We start from the raw sequence: 26472 nt of genomic DNA, 5'->3' as shown, positions 1-26472 counted from the left end.
TTCCATGCAAATGGTTCAAAAAGTTTATTGAATATTTAATTTACAAAAATCATATCCCTATGAGGTGTTCTAAAATTGGATAAAATAAACTGCATATAAAACCCAACCCTAGTAATGCAAATACAACACAGATATGAGACCATGGAAAGGAGAAAGAAACAGTAATAATCATGACACACATGTGACATTCATGAAGGATTGTCCCAACCATCCAAGAACTGGTTCAACACGATGCCTTCTCCCTTGACACTCTGTACAATTCACCATTTTGTACAGGCCTTCCATATTCCATTGGTCCAAATTTACATCTGATAAGAAGTCTTTGCCTTTTCTCTTGGCTGCTACACCAGATTTGACTTTTTCCTTTTGATCAGAAGGTGGAAACAGACAGTACAGACACTGAACATGTGCACTACTGGATGCAACTTGCTATCTTTGGTAGGGACCCTAAATCTGCAGTGGTCAGCTTTCTACAGTGACAGGAATTTCAGTTTTGGCAAAAAACCCCAAAAACTAAACCAAGGTTTAATTGTGTTATTTAGTAGAACAGTACTGGCAGTTTCTCTTGAACATACAAAAAAAAAGTCTCTTGTCTGGTTTAAAAATGGAGATCATTTACATGGGTTTCAAATCCAATCATTAACATTCCTTGACTTGAAAATGGTTCCACAAAATGTCACTACTGCACAGCAGGCCCTTCCTTCCTTCCTTGTGTGAGCAGGGATGCACTGCACACAGAACACAACTGCAATCCCACCCCTCCTGCCTTTCCTCCCATTTAAAGCAATGGGAATATTCCTGCAGATCTGGATGCCAGTTTCCTTCTGAACAAGCAGGAATCTCTTTGGGTGACTTAACACTCGCACAGTAACTTTTCCAAGTTTTCCTGGGAAAAGAGGAGGGTGAAGCAAAAACAAAAGGGTGAAGGAATTTGGGACAATCAGTGCTAGAGAGTTTGCAGCCCTCCTCTGAGATAACATGAGCAGGAGGAGCAGGACCAAGAAAAAAATAATTAAAAAAGAAGAAAAAAATTAATTTAAGAGCCAAAGAAACTCCACTTTAAAGGAGAAGGAAAAAGTACCAGACTGTTTCCTTCATAACATTAATATTCCATAAATATTGGGCAGTATTTGATTAACTGCAACTGTAAAACACTTTCTTCATTTTTTTCAAGCACTATCTGGAAAAGAAAAGAAAAAATGAAAGAAAAAAAAAAAAAAGAAAAAAAAAAAAGAAAATAAGAAAAAAACCAACTCTGCACCTCCCCAGTCCTCTCCACTTGGTGGAAATGCAAACAGCCTGCATAGCCATGACTTTCTCAGCTGCAAACGCTTCGTGGAAGACTAACTAGACTTGAACACTTGACTAAATCTGCTCACTTAGGAGTAAAACATGCAATATTACAGCAGACAGCTACCTGTCCTCCAAAAGGCTTGGCTAATTTGGCAGAGAAGAAACGTTCCCAGATGAAAATAAATCCCAAGAGCCTCGGTGAAAGACAGAGCAGTTACAATATATTAGCGATTTCTGTGGCCTAAGTGTTTTAAAAAGCATCAGCAAAGTATTAAATATAAAAGCCATATGCATATACCCCCTCCATCCTCGGGAAAGCCTCGTGGTCTGTCTGTAGTGTGTGAAGTGGTGTGTGGGCTGGGGAATTAAGGCATGAGCAGCAGCAGGGGTGCCTACTGCCTGAGCTCCACGTAGTTGGCGGGGAAGAGGCCGTAGCGGCCCTTGCAGACCCCTCTCCACCAGCCGTCGTCGATCATCTCGATGTTGGTGATGATGTCGTCGGGGTCGAAGGAGATCTCGTCGTCACCCGCTGCAGGGAGAGCCCAACAGGGTCAGCACCCCCCCTGCCAAGGGCTCACAGCAGCCCCAGCCTGGGGTGGGAGAGCTCCTTGGAAATTGCCACCAGTCCCACAAACAGCACCCGGTAATCTGCAATCTGCACCCAGAAATTTGCAATCTGCGCTCTTGTTAAACCCCCAAATCCCTGACTCTTCATTTGCCACCACAAGAAACATAGAAAGGCAAAGGAAAAATCCAGATTTATCTCATGCAGAACAGAGTTTTCAAAGCCAAAGGGTGAAAAGAAGAGCTTTGCTCACCAGCTTGGTAATCGTAAAGGGCTATGGCTGTGATCCCGAGTTCATTTTCGTACTCATCATACGTGTTTTCTTCTGAAGAGAGGAGGGGAGAACAATTAAAATCTGAAGTACATTATCACCCTCAGTTCTTTTCTGTGGTGCTGCTCCTTCAGTTGCACTGCTAACCCACACAGGAAGCAGGCAACAACCCATGCTAGGTTTCAGCAGTGCTGACATTCCTTCTGCATCAACTTACTCCCTCAATCACACACAACTGAAGCATGAAAAGAAGCATTTACAAGAGACACTGAGTATGGAACTACATAAAACCAATCAGCCCTGTACTGCTTCTGTAAAATGTGACAGGACAGCTGAGCTCAAGATCACTGTGTAAGACAATAATTAATACAAGTGGTGGCATGCTGGGGGGGCAGAAAGGGGCCTGCTTAAAATTCCCAGGTTTTTGTACCAGAGCAGTTTCATCCTTCACAGCTCATTTAGTAACCAGAAGAGGTGAGAAAAAACCAGGAATTCAAAAGAACCTTACTCTTGCAGCTTCAAAAATCCGTACTCCACTCCCTCACAGGAACAGAACCCAACACTTCAATATCAAACTCCAAGAATTGTTGATTGGATTTTTTTCCTGGTGTGGCATGTTTAATCTCCAGCTCAGTGCTTTCTTCTCATGTTGAGCTACATTCCATGGGGTGAGAATGGTTACCCCTGAATTTCTTTTTGAACTGAGACCCTGGAGAGCACTGTAATTACTCCAACATCATCTCACAGAAGTTAACTAACTTCAACACCTTGCTGCAGCCATTTATTAATTTCCTAATTAAAGTTTGCTAGTGGGGAATGTAGAAAGTCTCAGTGGACTGAGAGTTCAGCAAACCAGGACAGCATGCTATCAGCACAGCTGCTCATTAAACTCTTGCACAAGGAAATAATCCCCATCCAAAGGGTTTGCTGTGAGACACAAACCTGCTTGGTAGTGGTCTGCTGCTCCTGCCACCTCATAGACAGTCTCAGGCTCGTACTCTGCCTCCCTCTGGCTCACTGCCTCCTGGTATTCCGGCTGCGCTGCTTTGTAGCCAGCCTCTGGCTCCTGGGCAGCAGGGTAGGAGGGGCTGGAGCTCTTGTAGGCTGACCCTGCCTCGTAGGAAACTGCATCCTGCAGGGAGACAGGGGAGCTCTGTCAGGGCTTTGTGAGGAGATCACAGGATCAGGATCCTTTTGATCGGGATCAAAGCCCACGTCCCAAAGGAATCCCAGCAAACCTCGTAGACCGGGCTGGAGGGCGCCTTCTGCTCCGCCACCTGCACGACAGGAGAGGGTGGTGGGGTCTGCTTCTTGGCTTTAGCTTGCTCCTACATCCAGGAGAAAGGAAAACTTCAGTGCAGTTCAGTCACTGATGAGGGGACCAAGAAACAGCCCTCCAGAACGAAGGACAGGCAATAGATCCTGCAATGAACTGTTGTGGTCACATCAGGACTGGGCTGAGCAGAGCACCAGAAATGCAGCACAGCAGAAGGAACAAAAGGGAAGAAACAAAACTCCCATGGCACATATGCATGCCTGGGTTTAAAAACAGCCCCAGAGTTGTTTGGCCCATCTGCAGAGGAACTGCAGGTGCTCAGTGTATTCATTCTGCTCATCAGCTGGCTGGGCCTCATGTCCCATTTCAGGCTGAGTTTAAAGACCCTGAAGCCCACACATGTTCTGGGTGCACAACTGATGAACTACCTTTGGGGAGAAATGGTTGTGAAGCTCTGGCAGATCTGCAAAACATCTTGCCAAGGCAAAGGACTGAACAGCTCAGACAAAAGTGGGCCCTGTACAGTGACAGTCAGGATTTCAATGGTTAGAGGAATTAAGAGATGTGGTAGAAATAAAAGCAGTACTGCTTTTGTGTTCTGTGACACCAAGAACGTGGATCTGTTCTGGCACTCAAGTGCTTCATGCTTCTCTCAAGTGCCATCCCAGCAGTGAATCACAGGGCAATTCCACAGTCATTGGAAAGCCACTCATTAGGGAGGCAGGACACAGAAATGCAAGAAATCCTGTGTTGCTAAGACGACACAAAACAGGGTTACTATTGCAACAGGTAACTTCCATTTTGCCTGTCTTTACCACAGGTGAAAAGTAAACCATGAATCCAGGGCCAAACTGTCTTGTTCATTGAAAAGGGAGGAGAGGATGTGTGCAACGGGAATCTGTGCACTCCAGTAGTTTAGGCCCATCAAGCTGTAACACCCCAGAGGACTCTCAGGAGATGGCAGTACAGGGATGTAGTGGTAGGACTCTTGCAAAAAATTCCTTGTTTCCTTTGCTTGTCACAGCTCAGAAAAAAATACACCCAACAAAGAAAGCAAAGCGTGTCTTGAGAGCAGAGCCAGCTTTGAAGACAATTCAAAGCCAGTGCTGTGCTTTATGGGAAAAGTCTGTCCTGATGCAAAACCTCCCTCACTTTTAAATCCTGTGCTAGAGATAAAAGGATAAAAAGGCACCAGCAAAGTGACTGTTAGAAGTCAAACCTAAGTTTGGGGACAAATTAAGCAGCCTCAATCCATTAATGATGGCACATGTGGCAACAGTTTGACTAATTTGTCCTAGGAAATGGCTCTGCAATCCAGATTCTAGTTCAGGATAGACAGAGTGTAATTGCCATAAAACATTTAGATTGCATGGCTCCCCTCAGGCTGGGTTTTGTTCCACAGTGAAATGCTCCATGTGAAAGAGCATCCTGCCTCTTTTTGCAAGGCAGCAGAGCACAGTGAAATCATGAGGCAGCACTGACTCAACCCAGGCATCAAAGAAGAGCTCCCTGAGCACTCTTTGCCTGTGTGACATTTGTGAAAAGCAAACCAGAACAAGGATTACCAGTAACCAGGGCTCTGGAAGGAATGCAGTCCATATGTACATTCCCATTGTGGGAGGGTGTATGCCCACATATCCTCTGGAAGTGAAGAAGTTCACTGACAGAAATAAAGTTCACTCCAGTCAGAGCCCATCCCTGCCCTTTGCACTCTCTGTGGATGCTGTGGATCACATCTCTGCCCTTCTCCTGCTCAGCTTGGGAGCAAGGGGCAGTGCCAGCAGAGCCATTTCAGTTCCCCTCAACCTCATCCCCCTCTCTCTGTGTCTGCAGAATCCCACAATTAACCATGGAGATGTTCAGGCTGTAAGAACATTAATCATCTGGTTACAGGGAAATCTAAATACCAGCTCTGGGGGAAAGAACTTCAAATGTGTCCAGGCAACAGAATCTTTGATGAAGCACAAGAAAAATCCAGCAAAATGGCTTGGATTTAACCCACACTCACAGCAAAAATACCAGCAGAAAAATAACATAATTACTGAGATAGCAAAGTAATTAAACAAAAAAAAGACAAAGCAATTAAGGCCCCTTCCAGCCCAAACCATTCCATGACCTCTTCCTCTCCCAGCTTTTCTCCAGCAGAGTAAAGAAACCCCAGGAGTGTTTGGGGAAGGTACTAAAAGTCCACGTGGAGGAAAGGCAGCATTAGAATGATGCACAGAGGATGAGCTCCCATTCAGCTCGTGACACATGTCTGCAGTGAACATATGCTCACACTGCACATCGTGGGGTCGTAAGGCAAAATAGGTGATAAGCTGAGAGAAAAGGGGGAAACAAGGAAAAATAAAAAATAAAAAAAACCCCCAATCTCTTTAGAGGAAGAGAGCCTACCAGGCAGTCTTTTGTACTCTTAAAACAAATTAATTACATCAAGCCTTAGTCTCCTGTAACACAAACTAATACAAACAAATATGCAAATTCCATAAAGCAGATAAGATACAGCTTCTGACTAAACATGTCCCAGAATTATCTTGCTTATGAATAACACAAAAACCATGAAGCTTTTACCCATACCAATGCAAAGTCAATTTTTTTTAATTCCCTAACTAACATTCAATTGACATTTGGAAGATTATCTTCTCCTGATCTCCTGGCTGTGTGTTATACCACCTCCATCTCCCAAAACACTGATCCCAAAGGAACAGCATCACCAGCTCTCACCATGGCATGAGAGCTCTTGAACATGCAGGGCATTTTGGGGACAACAGAGCTCTCCCCTCAGGAGCTCCTCTGTGCCCAAAGGGAATGTGGGACTGCCAAAAGGCAGAAGGACAGGAGGAAAAGGCCAGGCTGGAGTTAAACACAGCTGAAGCACAGGCACAAACACACACCTGGAGCTTTAAAGGCCAGCTGGAAAGAAGGAGCCTTTTCTCAAAGATTCCCTTTTCTCCCAGCATTGCACTGAAAGCAGGCTGCTCCAATGGGATTTCAATCTTACTGACCTCCAGTTTCCTCCGAGCCTCCTCCTGCTCCTGCTTCTCCCTGGCCATTCTTTGGGCTCTCTCAGCCTCCGCCTTCCTTCGGTCTTCCTGCTCCTTCTCCTTGGCCAGGTTCTCAAAGTTAGCTCGGATGCTGCTTGTTTTATTGGCAACTGTAACAGGGAAAAGAACTCAGGTCAAATCGGGGTTCTATAGAAAAGTAGCCTGGAATGAGTTTTTGCTACAAATTTCTGGTTTTCTGCCCTCTGAGTTTATAATTCAGTCAGCAAAGTCCTTCTATCCCTCTTTCTTCGTCTCCCTTCCCAGCTCAAACCTCTTGTGCATCTTATTTCTCTTCCAAAAAACCTCTGTAATGCTTCTCCCTCCTCTCCTTCATGGTACAGGCCCCACCACTACCCTACACAATTTATTCTTCCTTATTCTCATGCTTTTTATTCTCCCTTCCTTAACACCCTGATGAGCCTGGAGAGAAAGAAACAAAGTGGAACAAAGCAAAACCACCTCTAAAGGAAGGAGGGAGAATATCTGAGGTGCTAAAGAGCTGCAAATACAGCAGTTCTCTCTGGATGACCCTTACTCAGCACTACTACATCAATAATCCAGGATTTTGGTCATAATCACCTCCAAAGAAAGGATTTGGGGCCAATGCCTTACCAGCTTCTACTGGCTTGGTCTTCTGATAAGTTGATGATGGTTTCTCAATATCTTCAAAAGTTGCTGCATTCTATCAGTAAGGACAAAAAGGATACATGTAAAAACCCCCACAAATTCATGAGGACATTCACACAGCCTCAACCTGAAATATTTTACTGTGATACCATCCCTAAGGCATTTAGCAGAACATCACAACCAAATCAGGAAGGATCAAAACTTTACAAACAGAATAATCCTTTCTGCAAGTCAAGCTGGAAAGAATTAATCTTAAGGGGCAATTCTGAACACATCAAAATCCTATTAATTAAAAATAAAAAAGTTTACAAGTGACTCATCGGAGTGTAAAAACAAGGCAATAAAATTCACTGAGTAGCTGTTGCTCTTCTAATCCACATAAGCTGGCATAAGCTCTGTGTGTATAAATTTGCTTTTTAAAGGTTTAGAAAAGCATAAAACTCTGCCCTTAAGACTGGAGAAGTGTCCATAAATAGAGAGCTGAGTAATGCAGATCTAAGCAGGCTGCTCTGCCTGGTCAGAAGTCATGGCTCTTTGAAGCAACTTACCTTGTCCATCCGATCTTTCTGGACACCATACTTGCCTCCAAATCCTTTGGAATAATCTAAAAGCAGGACAAAAAAGGTCAGAGCAGGGAGTTGGGTATCCCTCCCCCCCTGCTGCCAAATGCAAACAGCCACCTCAGGTGCAAAGAGCCATTTCAGCCTCATGCAGAGCCACAGTGACAGCCACCAGAGAAAATGCAACTCAACTTTGATGCAGAGAGGACACAGAAGCCCAGGAGCCCTCAGGAACAGCAGCAAAAGACAGACGGTGGGCCACATGCATTCCCTGAATAAACACAGAGCTGAGGATTGAACAGGTATCAAGCAAGGAGTAAGGGAGGAACCCTCCTGATGCATCACTTCTGTAACACAGCCTTTGACAGCACCAATTCTGAGCCCTCTGCAGGAATCAGGGAGCCTGAGCAATTTTGCTTTGCTCAAAGGAGTCTTCAGTGACCACAGAGGTGTTTTGGTTTTGGCTTTTTTTTGACTCTTTGTGAATGGCAGGAAAATGTAACAATTTTCTCATTCCAGTGGTTTTGGTTGAGATACTCAGCTGGTGAATATTAAAGCCACTGGTGGTAACTCCTGCTCTACACACAAAAAGGGGAAATTACACAGGCCAGCTTTGGCTGCCTAAGCAACTCACCAGCAGAGAAATGGGGTGGCTGTGCTATCCCATACCAGCCCTGAGCTGCACACTCTTCCTCCCAGCTGCTGCTGCCCTCAGCACTTGTCACACTCCCAAATTCACTCCCAGTGACATTGATAAAAACAACAAACAAACCCAGACAGGAGAGGGTTTCTGCTCTCATGGGAATGTCTGAGGAGCACCAGAGCAGCACAACAGCAGCAGCAAGAGTGTGTGACTGGAAAAAGACCCCTTTGTGGTGTGTGAGCTGTAGGAATGTGCCCTTGCACTGTCCATGTTTCCTATCCATCCCTGGAATCCTTTCTCCTCTCAGCCCCAAACCACTGGCTCTCCCTGCCAGCCATTGCAGTGCTTGCACTCGGGCTCTGAAAGTCTGAATATGTGTCACTATAACACAGGAAAATGCCAGCTATCAATGAACAACCTCATTTTCTTCAGCTCTGTAGGTATTTTCAGCCAGAATAAATACACTACACTTACATTTTCCTGCTCCAGACTCCTCACTTTAAGATAATGGAAAACCAGGAATTCGTGGGCTGTACCCCAACTATTTCACAATGAATAAACAGAGCATTATAACAGCATTTGCTCACCCAAGAACAAACATTCCCTACTTCTTTCAAAGACTACAATCATTTTTAAATGATCTTGCCACAGCCCATTTCTTGTTAATGGTTATGTGCATGGTTGTTATCTGAATATTTTCCCACGAATTTACCCAGGCAAAACTTTTATTTAGTCTATAAATCTGATTTCATTAACACCATACTAACAATAATGTCATTATTCCCCTGCATGTACAGCTATAACTAATTCAGGACTTTGCAGAGCTGTTGACTAAACACTGGGTGTTTCCTGAACACAGGCTTGCTTGAGGTAATGTTTTAAGGGTAGAATAAAGAAAACAGCTGGATCATGGAAGAATAGAAGCGCAATAAAGTGTCTGCACATTCCTGGCATTGATCTACTCAGAGAACTATTTCAGACTGTGTGAGAAGTGGCTGCACTGGTAAGAAAGTAACAAGTGAAAACGGTGCCTTGTTGAGATTCATGCTTGGCTAGTTTCTCCTTGTAATCAAACCCCACAGCAGATGGGTCCTGCCTTTCTGTCTGTACACCAAATTTCCCTCCGAAACCACTCTTATAGTCTGAAAAAGCCACATGGGATACGTTAAAACCAAGGCAGGGAAACAAAGTTCAGTCAGAGACACTCAAAATAATTCTTGCAATATTTTCAATTATCAGCAATTTTGGATGGTGAAAAAAAAATACATCAAGACACTTCTGCAAAAGTAAATTGAAAAAAGTCTCAACTTGAGATGATTTATCAGATATAAGAACACCATTCTGAAGTCACAGAAAAAAAGCATTTCCCAACATTTTTCATCCATACTGCAGAATGCACTTGCATTTGATCAAAGGTATGAACACAGGTACACAGGTAATTTGTTCATCCAAACAAAACAACAACAAATACAAGAGAATAAACAAAATAAACACCAAAACAGTACAAGAGAATCAAATGAGCTTCCCTCATCAGCATGGTTAACACTTGTACAGAGCTGACTTTTAAAGAGGGGTGAAGATGGGCCCCACAGAGACCACCCTCCTTAAAGGAAAGGGGAATGTTCCTGCTGCCACACAGCTTGAGGGAGAAAAGGTTTCAGCTAAAAGCTGATCATTCCCTACTGCTGCCTAGGGAGCAGCCATTTACATCTATATTTATTTATATAAATATATATGTATACTATAAAATGAGGGATGGCACAGCAAAAAGTTATTCAGGTAATCCTCTCAAAACAAGTCTGTTTGAGCACCCAACAGAACAATATTAATGTCATTACTTAAAAAATATTAATTTCTTTAAGTCAAGAGCAGTGACAGGCAGAAGGCTGAGGAGCAATAGCTGCATTTTACAGGAAGTTCTATTTTTACTGTGAACCAAGTATTTCACAGGACAAGGTACCTCACAGGCCACAAAAAAGATCAGCATTTGATTTTAGACTCTTCCTGCATGAAAAGAGGGATATACACAACAGAATTCAGAAGGGAAAATTTATTTGTAGAAAGTACAAAGGAATTCCTAACCTGTGGTTTGCACAGCTCAACTGAAAAAATGAAAATAATCCAGCATACTTGCAGGCCCATAAAGGGAAAATTTAGTCCTGAGCCTGGACTTTGAGGGGCTGGGTGTCAGCTGTGCCAAAGCTGCTCTGCAGCCACCCAACAACAGCAAAACCTGACACAGGAAAGGAGCCCCATGTCAGCTCCTGGGGGGCTGTGCCCAAAGACACCAGGGCAGGGCTCACACAGGCAACAGGAGGTCAAAATGTGGGCAGGCAGAGAGAACAGCAAGCAGCTGAGAGCTCAGGTACCTTTCTGGGACTCGTGCAGCTGCACCTTCTCCTGGTGGTCCCAGCCAAGGGCACACTTGTCTTGTCTGTCTGTCTGCACGCCAAACTTGCCTCCAAAGCCCTTTACATAATCTGTGAAGTTTTCAGAAAACATTATTGCAATTCGTAGCTGTAAACCGCATTTAATAAAAAAAACCAGGAATATGTTAGGGGATAAGCTGCCCTGTTAATAATGCATTCACCTTTCTAAGGGGATCCAAAATCTGCACACACATGGGGTAAACACACATTTACCACAAAAAAAAAAACCCAAACAAACTAAAAACTCCCACCCAAAAAAAACCCCAAAGTATTTTTCCCAGGTTTAAAAGGATCAGAGCTATTATTTTTAAAGAGGATGATAAAAACCTTTCTGTGATTCATGTTTTTCCGTTTTGCCTTGATATTCAAAGCCAACAGCACTTTTATCCACTTTGTCCTTGTCGACACCGTATTTACCTCCAAAGCCCTTGGAATAATCTAGAGATAAGAGGGAAGAGTTTTGTTTGTAAGTGTTCAGCAACATCATCACCTTGCAAAACTGTGATAATCAGGGCTGCTAGCACTGCACTGTGTTTTAAAAGAAGCACTGACACCCACAGCTAAACTTGACTTCAGACACTGAAGTCAGAAATCCTTCAGAACACATTCTCCAGGATGGAAAATAAAACAGCATTTTGCTGGGCAACACTAGCAGTTCAGCTGCCTGACTCCTTGGTAAAATTCTGAAGACACTTATGGGCAAGTGGACTTCAAAACCCATGTCAGCAACAGCCTGGATGCTTTTAAACACCCCCTGCTCCTTGTCAGCATTTCTAGAGTTCAAACATTTCTTTGGGACAAACAGAAAACAGATGGCAAAATGTCACCATTTTTCCATAAAATGGTCAATTTTTGATTAGATATGCCTGGAAACTTGAGCAGCAACACAATATTAACTCTAAACACTGTTAAGTGTTCTAATCCACAAGCAGCTGATTCTTTTAGAAGCACTTCTCTGTGGTGGTTAAGCTGCTCACAGTCTGACTACTTTGATTTATAGCTTTTCAGAAGGAGCTGTAAAAACCTCCAGACAAACCTGTGTGCCCTGGACCATCCCTTAAAACCAGGCAGATTTTTTTGACCTTTTTTCCCCCCAGAAGTTGAGGTTTTCAGCAACATAAATTTTACCCAGCATTACCTTTCAGCAGGTTAGGAGTGCAAGAGGTGTAAAACATGAGTATTTTACAACATAGGCTATGGGCAGTGCCTACAGCACGAGGCAAGGAGCCTGCTAACACATGTTATTATTCACTATTCACCCTTCTGGGAGTCGTGTTTCTCAGTTTTCCCCTGGTAATCAAACCCCACTGCACTCTTGTCCACTCTGTCAGCCTGTACTCCGTATTTTCCACCAAAACCACTTGAGTAGTCTGCATTGAGAGTAAAGCACAATAAAAACAGCATGAAAGCAACTTGCCATGGATACAGCATAGCCTAGCAATTGAGGGGAAAAACAAGTTATTTCAGAACTCAAGTATTATGAAGGCTTTAGCACATAAAATTCAGCTTAATTTTAAACACAAGATAAGCAACAGTCCTACAGCTTATGATGGTTCCCTTTAAATTTTTTCCCTATTTCCAACAGGGTGCAATACAGCAAAGAGCAACTCTCAGTCTTCCTGACATGCCCCTGAACCTCACTTCTGAAAGAAAAATTAGACTCCTGACTCCACTATTTCTGCATCTTAAAACCTCATCAACTCATGAAACTGCTAGGAAGTTCACTTTTCCTCCTCTGTTCCACCAAACCCACCATTTGATTCATTTGGAATGTCATGCAGAGGTCTCACTAAAAGAGGTACTTCCCCCACAGTGAAAGAATCTACTCTATTTTTTATAGAAGACGTGCCCACAGAGGTGACCACCTCCCCACTTTACCTTTTTGGGAGGGATGCTTCTCAGTTTTGCCCTGATATTCAAACCCAACAGCTGACTGGAAGAGAAATAAAATGACAACTGTGACAGTGTTAGGCATTAGGAGAAAAACTGCACCCACTCCAGTGGACACAGAGCAGGGTAAGTTCCTGTGTCTTTCCATACTGCTCTGACCTTCTGGATTGAGAGCATAAATACCTCTTTAACTTATGGGCCATACTCATTTCCATGGCAATTCAGTGCATGTGTTCATGGCCAGGGTTTTGCCCTCCCTTGCCAAGGCAAATTGTACCAGCAGCACACTCCAGCCTGGCCTTGCCAGGTCCAGCAATTCAGTATGACAGAAATCCAGCATTTCCATGCAGGGATTGTTACACAGTCTTGGAACAAGATATCCTGGCCAGTAGCTCATGTTGTAGTACAGAACAAACCATCCCCAAACATTCTACAGTGTTCACACTGACCTTGTCAAAGAACACAAAAAAATAGTATTTTAACATCTCTTTTCATCTGTCTTTTCAATTCATCTCAACTTCCCATGAGGGCTTTTTTCTACTCTGCTTTAAACAGTAATTTATCTCCCTAACAGTCAGCGTTAGCTTCTGCTAAACTTCAAAAAGAGCAGGAAGAGCAGCCCACACCAGCATCCCAAGGCACTGGAATTCTGCAGTTTTATGTACAAAAGGAAAAAAAATCAACCACCGTGGGTGGCTGCAGGAGGAGATGAAATCACTCACCTGGTCAACTCTGTCGGTTTGTACTCCAAACTTGCCACCAAACCCTTTCACTGAATCCACTTGGGAGCAATGCTTAGAGAGTTTGGATTGGTATTCATGTCCAACAGCTGACTGGAAGAAATTAGTGAAGTTCAGAGAGAGCAGTTCTACCCAGTCCTGTGTGTCAGACAAAACACTGCACCAAGCAACTGGAGGGTGAGTTTTGTTACTGGCATGCATCACTGCCACTTCTCCTGCTGAAACCAACTTCCCTGGAAATTCCTACTCGCTTGGGAAGTCTCCACAAGGATGCTGCCATGCTACCAATCCAGCCTAGGCAAGGGAAGTGACTGCATTTTATGGGAACTACTTTATGCCCTGCATTTGCACTTCAAAAGCACAGGAATGAAAACAAGACAGGTACAGAGGGAATCTTGATGGTGTTCATGCAGAATTTGAAGTGAGTTTCAGGTGAAACACACAGCCTTGTGTTTATTTAGGGATCTGTTTTAGCTGACAGGGGACTGCAACAAATACAACAATATTTTTGTACAACAATACAAATACAACCAAAGCCAGCTGCCATTGGTTTAGGGAGGCACCCAAGTCTCCTGCATAAATCACAATTAGGCATCTTCCTCACATGCAAAATGGTGTTGAACATGAGGAGATGCATCCACACCTGTGCCAAAGGCATCCAACCCTGCATCCTGACCCTGGAAGTTGAGCTGAACAGAGGCTGAGCTCCCTCCACCCCACTGGCAGGACACAGGGATATGTAATTACACACCTGGAAGTGCCTCCACACAGCCCTTGCTAGTGTTACACTGACCTAGTGCTAGGGAGCCCTTCCAGCTCCTCAAATTGATGCTGGAGCCTCACACCTCAAGTAAAAATGTTTTTCCTTGCCCAGTGCCAACACTGGGAACTGGCCAGAGCCACCTGGAACTCACCAGCAACCCAACACTGCATAATCTGTGCCAGGCAGCTGGACCAAGGTGAACTAATTCGAGGACACAAGGTGTCTGCACACCTTGGATTTTACAGTCTTTGCTCTTTTTCTTCCACACAGGGGCTGGAGGGAACATTCCCAACAGGTTGGGAAGCAAAGCATTACTGGATGAAGTCATTGCCAGGTAACAGACCAAGGATGGCAATAACAGGACACTACTTTAGCTCAAAAACATTAAAAAGGTCCCTTCTTTTCCTGACTGAAACAACCACACTCCTGTCCATTTTGCAGGTGTTTTGTAGCACAGCATCTGTGAAATGTGTCAGAAAACACTCCCACCTCCCTTTTTTCTTCCCATTGCATTTGTGAAAAATATGCAGCTCTGAAAATTTTAGCTTTTACATGGTTTTACCTGATCTCCCTTTTGTTACACCAACTGAGGTATAAGTGTGGTGTTTTCTTGGTGGTACCAGGACTTTCTGCATTTCACCAAATACCAAGCATTACAACAAAACCCCCCTTAGAAAAATATTGTTTTTCGTAATCTGTATTTCAGAGTCAAACACCCTCGTAACTTTTCTGTACATTTTACACCAGCTCAGGAGGTATGGCACACAGAGTGATGGAAATGTTCATTTTAACTCAGAACCAAGGTTTTGCCCTAAATGCAGCAAAACCCTGCAGCATGACAATGCTACAGCGACCCTGATTTAAAGGCCAAGCTTTAAAGCCAAGCTTTAGGAGCAGCACACCTGCACAGATACCTGCAAAGGAGACATCTCAGCCACAAGGCTTCAGAACTACAGTTACAAGGGAGAAAGATTCATTACAAACAGAAATTGTGAACACCTCCTGCCACCAGCATCACTCACATGGGCATGACCAGCATGTTTTTCCCCACGATTAATTCTGGCCTATGGGAAACACTGCTGACTTTTGTTCCTTTTTTTCCCCACAGACACAGGTGAGGGATAAACTGCTGACACTAGAGAGCAGCAGCAGAACAGGCCTGGTGGTTGAATCTGCTCAGCAATTCCTTTTCTCAGATTCAAAGGTTGGCCCACTGAGAACTAGACAGCAATTAACTCTGGAATATGAGAATCCAGCAAAAATTTAAGGCTGTCGAGTTACCAAGAATACAGAAAGCAAAGTAAGAAAACTTTCTTATTTAGAAATGTTTTGATTCTTATTCTAGCAGAGCTCATGAAAGAAAGCAGCCAGAAGTTGATAAGCCTATTTATCACATGACTAAAGGAGTTATACTAAGAATTAGAATTTAACAGTGTAACATAAGCAGCCATCAACTCCTTATATAAAAAACTACCATCTGATTGAAGTACAATATTTCAAATACTGGGATTATTTGTCACTGTTCACAGTTTGTTCACACGAGCTACACTCTGATTTTAATGCAGCAGCACATCCTTTTTTCATTGTTTTGCCAGTCTCTATCTATATGCATAGAAGAGCTGGCCCAGCATCCAAATAAAAAGATCATACTGGATTTATTAATGCATCAAGCCCTTTGTTAATTTAGAAAATAAATTTAAAAACTTGCATCTTGACTCCAGGGGAATCATCTCCAGACTTGGCATCAATCAAAACCACGTGGGGCCACTGCACAGCCCAGAACAAAGCTGGGACAAGCTCAGCTCACACAGAGAGTGGTGCTGGCCAGGCTTCTCCTTTCCCTGATCCCTTCATCCCAAGGAAACCCCACCCACACTTACTTTATCCATGCGATCTTGTTCCACGCCAAACTTCCCCCCGTAGCCATGGGAAGCTTTTGGTCCTGTTTGCAGCTCCCTCTCTTTGAGGTTCTGGTGCTCTTGGAATACATTCTCCCTCAGCTGATGAATACTTTAAAAGACAACAAAGCAGCAACTTTTACTAAGGAGGTTTCAGCAAGCAACTTCAAAAAGATGCAAAATATAAAGCTGACAAAACTGTCATCTTAATGAGAAGTTGGATCACTTGTATTTTTCAAGGCCTTCCCATTTTTTCAGTGTATGAAACATTTCCTCATATTCTGGGACATTGGATTTGTCCCACTGCAAAATGTTGTTTAAAAAAAGAAAAGAAACTGCTGCTTCTAGGACAAATGTGGAAGGGAATTTTGGTATTTTAACAATCCTTTCCCTAGAATTGATTTGTGCCTGAAACCTTTTTTTTTCCTTGTGTGCTAATTTAAATTCTTCCCAACACTTTCTATCTGGATGGCAACTTTTCAGAACAGGGATCATCTCTTATCACACAGTCCCTGTGGTATCAGGGCTAATTCTAACACAGCATTCTGGAGAGCACTGTACTGCAAAATAAAGATGTAAGGAAACTTGCACCTCCTCTTCCAAAGGTGATCTCTTAAAATTCACAGAATTGAACTGAGGGCAGTGCAGGCTATGAAAAGAAGAGCAACCCAAGGTGTAATCTGTACTTTAAGCACCTCCCACCTGAGTTTTAAGCTTTCTCAGGCGTAATTCAGCCAGCAGGAATTCCCACTACCCTCAGAATAGAGCAGAGCAACACTGATCCCTGAAGTAACCACAGTTCACTCTCCTCTGTTTGCAACTTCACACATTTCCTAAAATTGCTTTAAACTTCTGTCCTAGACACTTTCTGTAAGAAACACAGGATTCAGGAGATGCTTAATTTCTTTTCACATATCCCTCTGTGATGCACTTATTTGCTTTTCCATCAGAGAGCTCAGTTTGTTACTTTGTCAGGGTTTTTATGAGTTTGGTTGTAGCAGTTTACTAATCAAAGTGTAAGAATTAAGGGACAAAACGTTTCCTTAAAGTACCAAACTGAAACTGCTCAGATCCCTCTGCTTATCCCCTGGTACTACTTGCTCTTGCACCAAAACAGCACAAAAAGACCCTTTTCAGATACAGAGACAAGAAAAATCACTTATCCAGTGACAAAGAAAGATTTAAGGGTCCCTGCACCATATTTCTGCTCTTAATTTCAACTCTGAAGACAGACAGATTTGAAAGACCAGCCATCTGGCAAATAATCAATCTTCTTCAGGGACTCTTGTTTTAATTATGAAGACACAAGTTACTGAGATCACATTAAAAGTTGCCAGGGACTATGCCTGTTAATACATTTCACAAGAGAGCGGCTTTACTTGATGTGCTCCTGGTGGCCGGACCCATTCACGGTTTTAGCTCCCCAGCGCTGCTCCTTCTCACTCACATCGTTCTGTGAAGGACACATATCAAAAGGACACATATCAAAAGAGAGTTAAAAACCCAAAGGAATCACTAGTCACACACATTTCAGAGCTCACAGCAAAAGCTTCCAGCAGTCACTGAGACCACAAGTGTTGGAAAAGCAGCTTCACTTCCCCTCCACTCCAGGGACATGCTCCTGGCAGTTTATTTGGCCAAGCCTCATCCCCCACCCCAGAGCTCCTCTGGAACTGTCCCAGCACAAGTTCCTGGTGGATCAGCAAACCCCAAAGCCATACCACAAAGTCTGGATCTGTCTCCCAGTCATCAGCTCCATCATCCTGGCTGACAGACACGGTGTGGCCTGCAGTAGCCTTCCACATCTGCAACAGCAGCAGGAGAAGCAGGGTCATGCTCCACTCACCTGCCAGCTCGTTTGATTCGTGCAGGAGCTGACAGAGGAGATGCAATCCAAAATTCCCAATAGTATGTTATTTAACCACATCACCAAAAGCTATGCTTGCAGTGAAGACAGGTTTGACCACTGGAGCTCAGGCTGTCTTCTCAAGCTGCCTTACAAACCTGTTTAACTCTCCCATTTGCACTGTAAAAAGATTAGGAGCAATTGCTGTTTCAAGAGAACAAAGTCACCTTTCTTTGCTCAAATTAATGTGTGCCTTTTGCGCAGTCACTGCACTCAAAGACTTCTGCTCACACAGGTTTCCAAGCCAACATGCACTTCCAAAGACAGCTGCTAATTCTGAATCTTGTGCATACAATTAAGGTGTAGGAATAGGTGATTTTTTTTTCCCCCCCAGGCGTTAAAAATGATGAGCACAACATTGTTCTTCACCTGCATTACACCTGCACAGCCTCCTCTGCAGTGCAGGGAGTTCCAACACGGTGACAGAAATCCCAACAACTCTAAGAACTTGCACACAACCCAGACACTGCTCCAACAAAAACGACAGAGAACAGGAGCTCTGTGCTCCTCGGGTAATCCCCATTCAGACATGGTGCTCACAAACTCAGCACCTTGTCTGGCTTTCAGGGGAAACAGAGGGCGACTGCAGGAAGCAAGACTCATAAAAAAAGCAAACAATGACTTCTAGAAACAACACCCAGCACTTTCAAGAGGTTAATGATTTGGGGCCTCTCAGTTTCTGGAAACTTTATTCCCCATGGAGTATCAAGTTGGATGCCTTTAATTAACAGTTTAGCTAGTTAGCAGAATTCCTGATCTTCCTGGTGCTAGTGGCTGGATTTTATACCCTTTATTCTACATAAATCAAAACAAATGCATTCTAGAAAGCAAAACTGAAACATCAAACTACAAGCTGCCTGTTCTCCCAGCTTTTTCAGAATACACTTCAGAGAAATGATTTTATTTTTTCTTTGCTATTCAACTAGAGTTCAGTTTTGTAACATACCAGCACTCTGTCCACTTACCTTTATCCTTCTAATTAAGAACAGATTACAAAGATAATTATCATAGGCTATTTAATTCACACAAGCATAAATCAGTGGGTGGGATGAAAACTCACTTCCTCTTAAATGCATATCTAATAATGCCTGGGTAAAGTCCACAGCTCATTCTGTCACGCTCGTTCTGCAGCCTGGCAGAATGAGCTGATGAGCCACTTTTATGGAGCATTTCAGAAATTTCAGGACTGGTAACGTGAGTGAGAGCAGCTGGAAAACTGACAGTCAAACACCAGGGTAGCAAATGCTGGAGCAGCCAGGAAGGAGGGTGTAAAAGCTGAGCAGGTGACATATTAACAGTATTAGCACATTTCCCCTCATGTTTTTTCAGGTCTGACATCTTCAAGTTCCTCTCGTAGTTAAGGAACTAACCTTTATAATAGTACTTCATATCCAAAAAACTTCTGAGACTATGAGTTCATAACCCAACACAGGTGGTTTAATGTTGTCCTTAAAATACTCTGTCTAAAGCCTTTTCTCACATGATTGTGTCTGGTTGTCCTACTCTTTCCTACTAAAATCCAATCTCTCACCAAAAAATCCCCAAAAGCCTTTGAAAGCACAAACCAACCAGCTCAATAATGAAATTCAACATGGGTCCAAGTTCTTTCTAACTTCTCCTAAGGGAGATGTTCCGTATCCATCCTTACGCGCTCCACCACGCTGTGCAAGATGTTTAGGAATGGAATTCAAGTGATGAGAGCTGACTCAGAGGTGCTATGTATGGTGAATTTCGATATGCTTTGTGCCAAACACAACTTTTTTTCCCCCAAATACTTGTTTCTTATGCTCCCTTGATTGATGCATTGTGTTCATTTTTGTTCAAAGAACAAAAGCTGGATCCCTCACTCTAGGTTTCACTGCTTCCTCCTCAAGCTCTCACAAACAATAGCGCAGGGAAGAAGGATTTCACACGCACCCCCGTGCGAAATCCAGCACCCACCACGATTCTCTGCAAACCATGCCCACAAACGCCAACATTTTTCCATGTTTCAACGCCAGCATTTTTCAGTGTTCAACCCCGCACTCTGTGAATTCCACAAGGAGCAGAGCAGCCCCAGTGACCGGGGCTCCCAGTCCACAGGCAGCACGAACAAGCCCGGTTTCCGCCTGCTATTCCAGCACCGATTCCAGGGCAGAACGAGGAGAAACGCGATCTATTCATGACTCACTGGCTCACGTGGTCATGATTCCTGAAGGAAGGAGCAAACGCTACGGTTCGAACACAAACCCAAGCTAAATATATGCCTCGGATGTATGCGCTGCCCGGCGCTGCTATGACTAATCAGCACACACATCATCCTACCCAGCACCTTCAGCGGCAGCCTCGGCAGCTCCCCGCTGCCCGGGCCTAGGGACGGGCTCGGGGCAGCAGTGCCGAGGGGAGCCGGGAGCAGCTGAGGGGAGCCGGGAGCAGCTCCCAGGCCGGCCGGGCCCCACGGCCTGAGCCCGGCACCGCGGCCGGGGGCTCTGCCCTGAGCGGCACCGCCGCTGTGGGGAGCCCCCGCCGCTTCTCCTCAAGTTCCCAGCTTCGGAGTTTAAATATTTTTTTTTAAAGAATAAAAAAAAAGGACACGGAGCCGCGACGCCCCCCGGCTCTGCCTTGCGCTGCCCGGCCGTGCCCGCAGCTCCCGGCCCGGCTGTCCTTCGGCCCCGCCGCGCTTACTCTGCCTCTGCCGCCTCCTCCTCCTCCTCGGCGCTGGCTCCCCGCCGGTGCTTCCCGGGCTGGCGGCGGCTGCTGCTGCTGCAATTTCCGCTTCTCCCGAGCTCCCACTTCCTCTTCCCGGCTCCAGGTGGGAGCGGGACGGGCTCCGCTCCGCCCCGCCGGGAGGGGCCGCGCCGCCGGCTGCGGGAACGCCGCCTCCCCCGCGGCCTGCGGGCCGCTCCAACAACCATAAAGCGTACTTATTTCTGGAGCTGCTCCGTCCCCCCTTTCTTTCAAAAAATGCAGCATCAGTAGTTTTAAAATGGCCACAGGGGAGTTGCTGGTGCAGTTGTGAGCATCCTTCTTTGTTTTTTAGTACTCACTTTTGCACCGTCATGTTTTGGAAGTCGCGTCTAGTCCGGCCCCAGGGGTTTTCATCGCTTTTTATCAGTGGGCAAGAGGTTGTTCCCCCGTGGTCGGGATCCGATCCAAATGAAACGGATGCCAAAATGGGAACTACGGGAGTTTAAAACACTGTGGAATGAGGTGCTGGTTTGTTCGCACCTTCTAAACGAGGGGAAGACCCCAAGGAACACTATTTCTACAGATAAACACACAAATTCAGGCTGTAATAGAGGGCAAGATGATAAAAAATCCAGGTGAACACAACAACTTAATTCCAAATGTAGCCAGTTCATGTCATAGATAGGTCCGTTACTTTATCCAGGATTACATGTGATGCAATTTACCCCAAAAACCGAATACATCATATTTGAAAAGGGCTGAATTTATTCTAAAAACGCTGTCTGCTAGAGGAGAACACACATGCAGAGAACCTCAATCCTTTGGGCATTACTTCTGTCTCTTCTGTGTCTTTTTGGAGTCTTTACCTGTCCCTCCATGTACAGGTAGAAATACCAGCCACATTTATTTATCACTTTTCACCCATCTGTTCCAACGTCTCCTGTAAAACCAAAAGGTACTGCCACCTCAGTTAACTGCAATTGCCCTTTCCCTCCCAAGTCCCCTACTATTTACAAACATTGAAATTAACAAAATGTTGAATAACATGCACCAAAGCTTCCCTGACAGTGGGAAGTGAAAAACTTTCCTTTTAAAGGCAAAGTAACTCTTTAGTTTCTTTTAAAATACCACTCCCAAACATATAGTGTCAATTTTTATTTACCTGAAAATTAATTTTGCTGCCCCTCCCTCTCAATCTCTAGCCTACCAAGCTCTAAAAATAAATTCTGCTTTGAACTAATTTACCTGTTCTCCAAATCTTGGCATGATAAATCACAACTGTCCACAAGACAAGACACTACTACAGCAGTTTAAAAGACAGAGTTAAAACATCTGTTTTGAGAGTCCCTGTCCTTTAGACATGCAAAAATTGCAAGTTTAAAGTTCACTCAGATAATTCTGAAGCATGCAGACAAGATGCAGAGTTTAATTTTTACAGCCCTCTTTCCAACTGAAGACTTTAAAGACATTTGGCAATTTACAAAACATTGTTTTTAATCAAGCGTTATCTAAAGCTCACTGTAACAGACCCAGGTGCCTTTTCCATGTGCAGTTTTGTTTCAGCAGGGTGTGTGGGAGTTATTAAAATTGAGCAAGACACGTTTTTCTGGATCTCTCCAGCACAGCTCTGCTGTGTAACTCAGAAGGAAGTCACCGCACACAGTTTTGCCAGTTTGTGAAAGCTTTCGCCATTTCACTCATTTATTCTACCTCTCATGTCAGTTCCATTGTTCCATAACAGTTAAGGTTTTACAGCCTCAAAATAAAAAACGCAGTTTCTGTTCACATTTTACAAGTCTATCCCGCATTGGTTTCACTTTTGAGAAGCAACAATACATGACTTTGAACACCTACTATCACTCACATCAGTGACCAGCAACGCCTAGGCAAGGTTTCTCTAAACAGCAAAGTTTAGCTGAGCAGTGAGTCAGGATTTCCTTCTGCAGTTCCATTTTAGGGTTTTTTTCTAGAAAGATAGATTCTCTGAGAATATAAAAGAGACTGCAAATGGACAGACAGCAACTCGTACAGACAAGCCAGACAAACAGAGATGCACCACTGAACAAGGTTTAGAGCATCCATGGCAGTGTTTCTCCAGGCATTCCACGTCCTGCTGTTGATCTGGAGGACATGATGAAATATGCTTTACTACTCCTTTCATCATTCTGCAACTTCATCCCTCTGTCTTCTACTCAATGAAATGGTTTACAAATATATCAACATTAACATGAACAGCCCTATTGTGACCCCATTTTGCACTGGTTCCCTCAAGTCCTATGTTTCTCCCCAAATATCACTATGGCCATGATTTCATTTTATTACCAAAGGAACTGTTGCTGCTGTCTAGGACAGCATTTCCATCTTCACCACGTGGACCAGAATACACTGAAGTTGTGTGTCAGGTCTGGTTTATTATTTTTAAAAGCAAATCATAGCTCTAAAGATGAGTAGAAGTAGGCAATAAAGCAGTTTTTTTTCCAGAAAACTGATATTAATGCATGTGAACTCAAACAATTCCAAAGAAAATGTCACATCTAATTGAATATTTTTGCTCCTGGAAAAAGGTCATCATTTGAAACCAGATCTACAGGGCAGCAAACAATCATTAAGATGCTTTATTGACAATATCCACTCACTGCAAAGTTTCTGCCTGCATACAATTAGATCTTAGCTTTTCCATAGTGTTTTAGGCAGTGGAAAATGCATCAGTACTTTATTGAAAGCAATAAATAATACTGTGATAAAAATAGTTCAAAAGTAGACTGTACATATTGTTACATAATCTGAAAATACACAAAAGATTAATAGAAAAACAGAACAGTAACAATGAATTTCAGTTTTACAAGCAAGTTAAAAGTGGAAAACAATAAGAAAAAAGACATGCTATATATATTGTTGCATAATAAATAATGCACCATCTGAACAGATTCTTGCTGGCTTTTTAATATGCCATTTACAAGTGTCAGATACATTTTCTACTCATACAGTCCAAAATGGCTACAACCATCCAAATTAAAGTCCAGACAAGTCTTTAGAACAAGTTTACAAAACACATAGGATGACTTATATAAGAAAAGTAAGGCCTTTATTAGAAGATGCACTGCTTTAGTTTTCAGCCCATTGTACCTTCATCTTTCACTACTCATTTGACAGGAGGCTGCAGTGCTTTAGGATTGGTCCATTAAAACTGGTTCCACCAGCATCTTTCCACCAAGTGTTTTCAAGCAAAAAAGTCTAGGACAAAAAAAAAACCTCTCTGTGGCCTGTGGCTCATGACCAGGAATCATTATGAAGTCTATCTTCCTCGGGGAAGGAAAAGCAAAAACAAAAAGAGTCCTCGGTTTATGGCTTGTTTTGAGTCACTGCGCAGAGTCGCTGCACAAACACAGCAGAGGGTGTGAGCACTGAGGCAATCGCTCCTACAACGCGTCCTGCAGGCTGAGGAGTTCCTCCCAGCTTTTCCAACCACTTCTACTTTAAATAAAGACAAATTGCCACTACTTGACACATCCTCTGTGTGGAAAGGTACAGCTCTGAGGAGAACAACACTCGTGTACCGTCCCTCCTACGTCAACAAAGGCTCACCTGAAAAAAAGCTGGACTTGTTTTCAGATCTAAGCTAAGCGCTCCAAAAGACAAAATATATACTGCTCGGTGTCATGATACTTTTACAAAGGTATTAAAATCCTTTTCACCTTCAGTTTCATTATTAAAAAACAATGATAATTACAGTTACTGCATAATTTACAAAAACCCTATATTGCTCATAGGGACATATACATACAAGCGTTACAGTACATTCAGCTGGAAAGACTAAAATTAGAATAAAAAATCAGCAATGATTTGATTTGTAGACTGAATAGAAACAGAAAAAGTAAGTAACTATATAAATGACAAGTCACATAAATATAAGAAACATTTAGATTCTAAAATATTTTCTCTATAGTACTCATGAATTTATTTGCTAATTAAAAACTCTGTAATAAAATATCTCAAAGTGTCCATTTAACAAGTATTAACAGGTTAAGGGTTCCAAATGTTCAAAATGCTGCATATCACCGGTAGAAATAGTGTGGGTAAACTGCAAAAACAACAAACAAAAACAACACACAAAAAGAAAAAAAAACACAGAAGATTCCATTAGCAGGTTTTAACCACCATTGCATTCCAAGATTGTCACAAACAGCTCAGCAGTGATGCACTGAATTACTGCCATGCCATGCTGGATATCATTTTATTGCCTCCTGCAATCTCCAGCTGCAATGCAAATAAAGCAATGAGGGCAAATGTTTCTGCCAGGAGGATTTCCATCCCACATCATCTGACTACAGAAAATCCTGAACCAGGGAGGAGAATCTGGGGAAGAGACTTCAGTTTCTTGCAACTAAAAATACTTTAAAGAGAGCCCCTGTGATTATGTATGAACTGACACACTCGTGTGGTCTGAGCTGCTACGTGCAGGAGTTTCCTCTGTCAGCATTTCACATGTAAGAACTCTTTAGAACTCAACTCATACATGCAAAAATTTGAATGAATTTGAGGAAGGAAAGACATGAGTTGGAAGGGATGCTACCAGTAAGAAGAAAGACACTGCAAGCAGAGAAGACAGGCAATTTACAGTCCATGAAAGATATCAGTGAGGGGGAAAGAGCCACTGAGTTTATTTTCTTAAATTCATTGTAATTAAAAAAAAATAATTTTTGGGCTTGCTTGCAAAATGAGAGAACTACTGTGCCATGAGAAAATACAGCAGAGGCTGCTGAAAAAACATTCCAGATCCTGGAGAAAGACAGGACTACAGCTCTTTCACAAGCCAGAATACATGGATTTTGTGTTACAACACATCAACAGCACTGCTCCCCAAACTGAGGCTGCAGGTAGCTAAATCCAAGCAGCCAGCCCAAGCAATCATAGTGGTATGGAGTGTCCAGGAACTGGAAAACTGCAATTATCCCTGTAACAATTCAGTACTGAAGCAGGTTTTAGTGGGACAGCTCTGACCAAGCAACGACTGTGAGAGATCAGCAATCTGAGCTGCAGTGTCACATATGGATTATTTTCTTTTCATCCCTAATTTATTCTCTTCCCCCATCCCAACTTCCACTAGCTGTGCTTCATCCAGCCTTTGATTTCAACACTTTCTACAGAGCTGTTTAGCACACGTCCTTTTTGAAACTGTTTTAAAAACCTCACAGGAACACAGTTCTGACAAAACCCAGTATTTCAACAGTCAGTCTTATTGTATGAAATAAACTTGGGATTTCCAATATAATGACCTACCCTGAAAATCTGGACTATTTTCTAAGTGTGTAAAACCACTGTAGGAAAATCCCTGCTGCTTTATTGCATAAATAGCTGCTTCAGTGTTATTCCTATCAGCTTTACTCACCAGGAGAAGGCTTTAACAGGAGTAGGTCCTTACTGTGGCAGAATCCAATCTTTGTGTTCCTGATACACTGCCTATTCCAAGAAGCACGGGAAGACATGCAGAACACAGCATGCATGTTAGTTTTCAAAACAAAAAAAAAAACCCTCCACAGCAATGGTGATTACAGCTTTGGTACTCACCCAACTCTAAGGTTACAAGTTAGAAAAGCAGAATTTATTTTACAGTTTGCATATTAACCACTTCTTGTTCCACAGGCTAACAAAAAACATTCTAAAAAAATCTGCTTGCCAACTAGCACAGAGAAATTGGCAAAGGTGATTTTCTAAGTTATTTACCACTTTATGTAGTTTGTAAATGTCTAATATTTAAAAAAGAAAGTGGTTTTACATGGTAAAGGCTTAACCTACTTTCATTTACAGAATTTTCCGCAAGAATTTTGGTAAATATTTTGTGCTAGTGACAGTACCTAAAATTTAGAAGAGCTTACTGAGAGTAGCATCAGATGCAAAAA

General features: G+C 43.1%; 2 protein-coding genes across 6 annotated transcripts in view; both read right to left on the bottom strand.

Moving 5' to 3' along the window:
* Nucleotides 1-20727, bottom strand: CTTN (cortactin). 5 transcript variants are annotated; one of them, XM_030949676.1, is made up of 17 exons: nucleotides 20570-20727; nucleotides 17721-17804; nucleotides 17379-17452; nucleotides 15982-16111; nucleotides 13321-13431; nucleotides 12587-12641; nucleotides 11968-12078; nucleotides 11036-11146; nucleotides 10649-10759; nucleotides 9311-9421; nucleotides 7625-7680; nucleotides 7062-7131; nucleotides 6411-6559; nucleotides 3368-3457; nucleotides 3072-3261; nucleotides 2112-2183; nucleotides 1-1822 (listed from the first exon to the last, which is right to left on the bottom strand). In XM_030949676.1, exons 2-17 carry the CDS (start codon nucleotides 17802-17804, stop codon nucleotides 1686-1688), a joined length of 1662 nt encoding a protein of 553 aa, XP_030805536.1. In that variant the 5' UTR covers nucleotides 20570-20727; the 3' UTR covers nucleotides 1-1685. The 5 variants fall into 5 exon arrangements, with proteins under 5 accessions (XP_030805536.1, XP_030805537.1, XP_030805538.1 ...); XM_030949677.1 differs by lacking the exon at nucleotides 9311-9421; XM_030949678.1 differs by lacking the exon at nucleotides 11968-12078.
* A 1252-nt stretch (nucleotides 20728-21979) lies between these two features.
* PPFIA1 (PTPRF interacting protein alpha 1) overlaps nucleotides 21980-26472 on the bottom strand; it is a 53950-nt gene continuing 49457 nt past the window's right edge. Inside the window, 2 exon segments of the mRNA XM_030948640.1 lie at nucleotides 21980-24653; nucleotides 25962-26032. Coding sequence (XP_030804500.1) covers nucleotides 25974-26032 — 59 coding nt within the window. The 3' untranslated portion in view covers nucleotides 21980-24653; nucleotides 25962-25973.

This window comes from Camarhynchus parvulus, chromosome 5 (genome assembly GCF_901933205.1).
Source record: "Camarhynchus parvulus chromosome 5, STF_HiC, whole genome shotgun sequence".
Taxonomy (NCBI): Eukaryota; Metazoa; Chordata; class Aves; order Passeriformes; family Thraupidae; genus Camarhynchus; species Camarhynchus parvulus.
This window is presented reverse-complemented; position numbering and strand designations above follow the sequence as displayed.

What these genes read in the sequence shown, in the direction of transcription:
- CTTN (XM_030949681.1), bottom strand. Translation starts at nt 17,834, where the DNA reads ATGACCCTGCTTCTCCTGCTGCTGTTGCAGATGTGGAAGGCTACTGCA. An exon ending in GAAACACGACTCCCAGAAGG is followed by an intron (nt 11,147 to 11,967) that starts GTGAATAGTGAA and finishes TCTTATCTCTAG; the next exon opens with ATTATTCCAAGGGCTTTGGA. An exon ending in CCTCCAGCCCGGTCTACGAG is followed by an intron (nt 3,262 to 3,367) that starts GTTTGCTGGGAT and finishes GTCTCCCTGCAG; the next exon opens with GATGCAGTTTCCTACGAGGC.